The sequence below is a fragment of the Prionailurus viverrinus genome, chromosome B4, assembly GCF_022837055.1.
Source record: "Prionailurus viverrinus isolate Anna chromosome B4, UM_Priviv_1.0, whole genome shotgun sequence".
NCBI classification, from domain to species: domain Eukaryota; kingdom Metazoa; phylum Chordata; class Mammalia; order Carnivora; family Felidae; genus Prionailurus; species Prionailurus viverrinus.
Genome location: NC_062567.1, coordinates 87,834,709 through 87,841,652, shown reverse-complemented (window position 1 = coordinate 87,841,652; position 6,944 = coordinate 87,834,709). Strand labels below are relative to the sequence as shown.

General features: G+C 46.4%; 1 protein-coding gene across 4 annotated transcripts in view; it reads right to left on the bottom strand.

The window, feature by feature from the left end:
- Nucleotides 1–1,026: 1,026 nt before the first annotated feature.
- The window catches only part of MSRB3 (methionine sulfoxide reductase B3), a 174,567-nt gene continuing 168,649 nt past the window's right edge, over nt 1,027–6,944 (bottom strand). For all 4 annotated transcript variants that reach the window (XM_047866397.1, XM_047866398.1, XM_047866396.1 and 1 more), the window contains one exon: nt 1,027–4,251. In XM_047866397.1, the coding sequence (XP_047722353.1) occupies nt 4,084–4,251 (168 nt within the window). In that variant the 3' untranslated portion in view covers nt 1,027–4,083. The remainder of the gene's footprint in view (nt 4,252–6,944) is intronic.

Sequence of the window (6,944 nt, the reverse complement as noted above, 5' to 3'; positions counted from 1 at the left end):
AGTGGGCGGCGAAGGACGAGAGCGGCTGACCGCCATGACGCTTTGGGAAAACCATTTGACCTCTCTCTATAGAAAGACAACCAGTGACGATAATACGAGGCGTGTTTGAGTCATCAAGAAATGCTTTTGAAATGAATACTGATTGCCTTTTTCTCACGAAGAGTCCCAGGGCAGTGGTTGTCAAACTTAGAACAAGCACCCTCATCACATGGAGGGCTTTGCTAAGACACAAACTGCGGAGGCTCCGTTCCAGAACTGCTGTTGTGGTGAGTCTGGGGGAAGGCCTGAATATCTGTGTGCGTAGCAAGCTCCCGGGTCATGCCAGCGCTGCAGTCTGGGAAGCACTTTTCGAGAAGCACAGTTCTCAGGTCCGCTCCACGAAACTGCCGGCCTGTGAATTTTAGGGTCCCGGGAATTGGCTGAAAACCAAGGTCTTCACCACCTCACCACCTCTGCAGAATCAACAGATCAACCAAACAAACGAATTTAAAGATTTCCACCACAAATATGACTATACTGAAACGCTTCTGTACAGATGACTTGGAAAGGTGATTTCATCTGTGAGCAGCGGGGAACTCCTAATGGGCTACCCCAGAGACCCATCCTTGACAACGGTGTAAGTTTCCCGGCAAAGTATTTAACAGAAGCCAAGGCATCAGCATGGCATCATTCCTACATTTTTATCCACGGAGTTACCATGATGGAACTCCCCAAAGTCCGTATCTTAAGCACGCGGGCTGCTAAAGATGGCTGAGGTGAAGGTTGGGTAATTCTGCAAACGTATCCCTTTCCTCCAATCTTTCCGACCCCTGCAGGCCTTTCCTGGGGCCTGGGGTATGGACAGTGGCACTCGACCCTGTGATGAGAGCCCCTGCGAGCAGAGGCCACATCAGATAAAAGGCCCTCTCTACAAACTACAGCCGTATCAGCCAGTAGGAGGTCGACAGAGCGGTCTGGCAAACTCCAATGGATGGTCCATGTGTCTGGGCTACAATAAGAGGAGACTTCAGGAGTCAGAGAAGAAAACACTTTTATAAAGAAATTTTATTGCATAATTTCTGTATACAATAAACATAGGAAAAGGGTTTCTTAATGAAAATTTCATAACGTTTTTCAAAAGTTTTGAACCGTTTGGAGAAAAATCATTACAAAGCTATCTAAGACAAAAATACCTGACCTTCGGAACAAACGAGAATCCCTTTCATAATAGTCCGCGTTTGAAGCAGGGCATCTCAATTTCAATGAACATGGAGAGGCTTTTGAGTTGCTGTGGCATTTGCAATAGGTATTTAAATGCATCTAAGAAGTGAAAAGTTTAAACGTGTAGAAATGTTCTCTAATACAAGATAGGCTGCTGCTTTCTTCAGATCCACTCTGCACGACTGGACGGAGGTACTTTTTACACACCAGCAGAAGCCCACGTCTCCTAATGGTAGAGCAAGAGCTGGAGTGCAGAGAGGGAAAGTCCCGTGCATTTCCTATGTTAAATGGCACAACTCTCACCGATCACATACACCTTGCCATATTGACTCAGTTCATTGCACTCCATATCCTGCAAAAATAAATCTAGTGCTCGACAGCTGACATTACTGCTCACCGACGTTTTAGTAATATATTTCTTTAACATAAGACAGAAATACACTGAAATTTTATACCACTTAAACTCAAAAGCAATCTGGAATTAAACCACATGCATATACCCCGCTTTTTTTTTTTTTTTTTTTTCTTTTCCAGTGGATGCTGCATTTTTCTTCAAGTTGATGCTGGAAAATGTGGTAGAAGAAAAACCGGCCTTCCTTGAAACAAAGGCAAAGGGTTAGAAAAGAAGGAGTTGTTGAGGGCAATGTTAGGCCCCATAATAAAAATGAAAGGACAATGAGAATTCAGAATCTCTGGGGGGAAGGGAAGAGGCTCCTCATCTTCCTTGTCTACCCAGATATGGTCGCTAGTGTCCAGCAGACCCTGGGGCAGGCTACCACGCACAGCTGGAGTCATGGGAGAGGGGCTGGGTGACCCAAAGGGTGGGTGTGCCCTGGGGCAGGGAAGTCTCAGGAGGCCCCCATCTTTAGCCGACCCCCCATGGGATCCTCCAGTCTCTGGGAAAGGGTGGGGCTCCCTCTGTGAGCTCAGGGCAGGCTGCCAGGATGGTCCGGGAGCTGAGGCTTCAGTGGCCTTGAATCTTACACCTCATTTCCAGAAAAATCCCAGGGCCCGAGGCGAATCAGCCAGGAGCTGGGAAAGGAAGAGCGTGACTTATCTGGAAGAGCGTAGGCTACGTGGAGCTGTGGCCCACGTGACGACACAGTCACCAGAGTATCAGGGCCTCCCCAGGACGTGGTGTAGACACATGGAAGAATGCAGATGTGACCCCACTGCCATTTTGATTTGTCACTTCCCATTTTAACTCCTCGTCATTTCTCATTGTAAAACTGTCAAGGGTCCCTCTTTCTTATTTTTGTCTTGGTGCTTTCAAGGAAAGATGTCAGTTTTCATCAGCCTTCAAAGATTTGCAGAAGGAAATTTTTTGGGGGACTGCATTTCAGGGTTCGCGGTCAAGGCTACAAACACAATATACACCAGTCATAAGCTGTACCTTCACACCTGGCTACGGCAATGTCATCTGAAAGCACCACCGTTCATACCTGTGGAAACCTAATTGTGCACAGCGCCCCCCACTCCACCAGGCTAAATGCTACACAGCAACTGAGCAGCGCTTCTCGGAGTGAAACCAGCCATATTGCTACAAAGAAAACTCTCTGGCTCTTGGCCCAACTGTTTCCATACCAATCAGCTAAGTCAACCTTCTCTCCACTTCTTTCCATTTCAAATGCTTGGGCTTCAGCCTTTGAGGCAATTAGAACCAGATCAGTTTAATTTTACAACACTGATCTTGACTGTACAGCAATATAGTGACTTTGCCCTGAGAGTGTCGGTTATCTTATAAATATTTTAAGTCCCAGTTTACACATGAAGAGTAGGCATGGAGAGGCTAAACGGCTGGTCCCGTGTCACACAGCAGAGAAGTGTCAAGGGTGGGACTTGAGCTCCTGGTTCTTCCCGTTTTAACCCCTAGCCTCTTTCCAGAGGTCATGTGAACCTCTATGTGCAAGCCCCCCCCCACCCCCCACCTTTGGGCTCTGTTACTTGCATTATCTCATCAGCTTTTCTGCTCAGCTCTGGGTATTTTAACACCCAGGACTTCCTCCTTGGTCCTCCCTGCTCCCTTCCTTCCGCTGCCCTGATGAAGTGTATTGTCCCCAGTATTTTCTTTTACACAGTGGAATTCACCAAAATGCCTTTCCAGCTGCAGCTGGCATTAGGTGCGGAGGCACGGACTTCTAAAAGGCAATGGCAGGTGTTCCTCTTTGTGGACTTTGGACAAAATGGGGCTCAGCATTTTACAGTTGTCTTACATTCCAATGTTTTCAATGGAAAATAAAATAAAATAAAGGCCTAACCGTGAGGTAATGTTTACTCTCTGCCACAACACTCGGCGCACCCCTCGGATCTGGCAACAATTTAACATAAGGAAAGACTTTAGACCTTCACACCCCTTTAGTGAGAATAAACGACCTTAGCTCAAACTTTCCACAGAGCTGAGAAGTCTCACAAGGCACCAGTCCGCCCTTATCTCAGGTGGGCCTGCACAAATGCCACAGGGCCATGCGTCTAGAGGTCTGGGTGCCCGGGCCCCGCTGCTGCGCCCTCTCTGCTGCACAGGGGATCTTGATCTTCACGTTAGAAGGCCAAGCGCCTTCCACCTCGTAAGCAAGGGTGGGGGGAGGGAATCTCAAAAGAAGCTATGTGCTCAAAGAAAATAATGCCAAATGGTACTCAAGTGGCTTGTGAAGACGTTTCCCACAGCTATCTCCGTTCGCTGAAGTTATAAACAGTTCTGGATCTAGTCAATAGCAAAATACATCGATGGCCAGGGCCTCTGTTTAAGCAAAAGAAGAAAAATATCGATAGCACAAAACTGCCCTTCTATTTTTTGAAAAAATATATCTAAGACAATTCTGAGTATTTTTTTTTTTTTAACAAGCTGTGCATTAAGTACACTTGTTTCCATCGCTCCCCACTCCCCTACAGCTCCGCGTTGTCTGCCTGGGCCGGGCTGCCCGCCCCACGGCCTCCCTCGGCGCCGCGGCCGCTATCTGCAGGCGTGAACGACAAGGAAGCCGAATTTATGCAGTATCTTTTGCCGGTTGGACGAGGTCCGTCATCAAAAATGTGCCCAAGGTGAGCACCACACTGAAAGAGAAGAGCAAAACATTAAGGGAGAGCGCGCACAAAGCGGGCTTTGAGAGGAACTCACGTTGAGCAGTTTAAATGGATGACCAGCCTGTAGAGAAACGATGGAAACCATCATGGATGATTTCTAATCCGCCTGTCAATAGCTGCAAAGATGGTTTCTGGCAGGCTTTGCACCACATGCTGAGAATAAAAAACACCAGAACTGTGCATATCAGAAATCATTTCGGAGCCACTGTATTTTTTGATCTATGAAGTCTCTCAGCCAGCTGAAAAAGGACGGCAGTAATTTTATGAATTGAGTTGACCCTTGATCTCCCCTTGTAAGAAACATGGCAGAAGAAAATCCCCACCCCCCCAACTGGCATTACTTTTGGCTTTGGATGGGTGGGTTTCAGATATGCAGAAGTCCACTGTAAAAGATACTGTTTAACTGGCCATGACGGAGGTGATGTTTGCTTTCATGGGCAGTAAAACTTAACATCAGACAGGCACTGGATGTTCTTGGAACCCAGCAAAGCAATGGCAAGGCGCAACAGATTTATGTCATGGTCACCAGGACTGCAAGTATGGCAAATAGAAATGTCGCTAGCCCACACAATCGTTTTATTCTGGCTTCCAGTAGGTGGAGTGCCGCTGGCTTCTTTACCCACGTGAACTCTCTTAGGTGGAGAAAAAATAAGCTCAAATCCATGCTACAGACTATCCAAAAAACCTGGGAAGGAGAAGAGGCCCAGAATCCAGATGGAAGGAGAAGGAGGGACGACTGGCTATCACAGTGTTTAACAGAAATCCAGCCCAGAGATAGCTTCTCCAGGAAGGCTGGCTCGGTGAATAGAGCCCTGCGCTAACCACTCCGATGCTGGGTACGGCTCCAGGTGACAACAGTGTTATGTCATACTTACCTATCCCACACCCTTTCTCAGCAGGGACAGGAGCGAGGGATATGGAGACGTCAGTGCATCATATTCAAACAGGCTATGAAAACGCATCATCCATCATGTAACTAGGAAACTAAAACCCGGGGCAGACGACTTCCATTCATTCATTTAACAAATATTTATGGAGCACCTACTACCTGCCAGGTGCTGTCTCAGACACTGGAGATATGGGCAACAGTCCCTGGCCTCACGGAGCTTACTTTTTCTAGCGGGAGAGACAGGTAATAGGCCAAGAAATAAGCCAACTGTCAAGTGTGGTAGGTGGAAATAAATGCTAAGGAGAGGGGGAAAAAAGAGGCAGTGATATGAAGTGTTCAGGGTTGGGGGCTGATGTTGCAGGCACGACGAGGTGGGGCTGCTTTCCTGGGGTAGTCTGGAATACTCTGGAATAAGAAGCCAAAGGAAGTGAAGCAGTGGGTGTCTCGAGGAGCATTTCAAGCAGATGGCAGAGTCGAGATTTAGGGAAGAACGGGAGAGAAAAGGCCCATAAGGTGATCTATTAATTCCTCTCACTGTGCTTGTTTGGTGTGCACAATACTTATCAATTGTAGGGAGAGAAAGTAGGAATTGACACGGGAGTTGGGCTAATGGACCAAATGGAGATGATGAGAGAGAAGTGAAGGACGGTGCTCGTTACAATGGAAAGAACTAGAATCTCAGTTTCTCTACTCAAAGTGCTACACTCAAATCTCAGGGGTTCTCTAGTTATTAATAAATAGCACAAATAGCAACTTTGACTATATGGCACTTCCATGTTAAAAGTGCATTCTTATTTTACTGCCAACATACTGTGTCAGCTTATTAAAGAACTAAAAATGAACCCTGAACTGATTTGATCTATTGCCTGGAAAATATGAAACAGGCCTAAGAAACAAATCTTGCACTATTTTACCACATTCTAGGCAGGTTTAGGTAATATCAAGGCTGACAGCTCAGATTGCTTTTCCTTTCTATAAACAATTGAGGCCAAACTTTCAGGCACCGGCAGCTAAGATGCACCAGTAAAAATCCATATGCTCACCCAACGGACGCAGGAAAACACCTATTTCGGCCTGCCAAAACAGTCAGTGTGCAGGCCAAGAGGAACCAGTGCTCTTGGTGACCAATATGTGTGCACAATTATTGATCTCACACGCAGCTCTGGCACTTTGATCACTTGGCATCTGAGAGGCGGACTTTTCACATAAAAGCCTCCAATAGGTTTTCTGGTTTTGTTTCTCAATGAGAGAATACAGCTCTCTGGCAAAATAAATGATATTACCTTTATTAATCCTCTCTTGGGCATATTTAGAAAATGGTTCTGTTCACCTTACTCTAAAAATAAAGCACCGTAAGGATGGACTTGAAGCTCTGCAGGAGTGTTTCTACGGTCTTCACTTCCCAAATCGTCTTGAAAAACTCCAAATTAGAGTAACTGAATCTACTGAAATGAATTGGCCATTGGTCTGTAGTTTCCTTTGCTAAATCTGGAACCGGTGTTTTGGTTACACAGAAAGAGAAACACAGATTCTAGATGTCCTTAATCCAAAATGAAGAGGGAGGGGGGTGAGGAAGAGAACATACAGGTTAGAAAAGAAAAAGGCAACAAAAATCGTTTGCGGATAACTCTATGGGTTGGGGAGGGGGTAGGGAAATCCTCAGAAAAGGTGGGAGTCCCCTAAACACCACAGTGATAGCTTCATCATGCTTGCCACAAGGTGTTCTGGAAGATTCACACCGGGCTCAGAAAACTGAGGGAGGAGCGGCATTTGC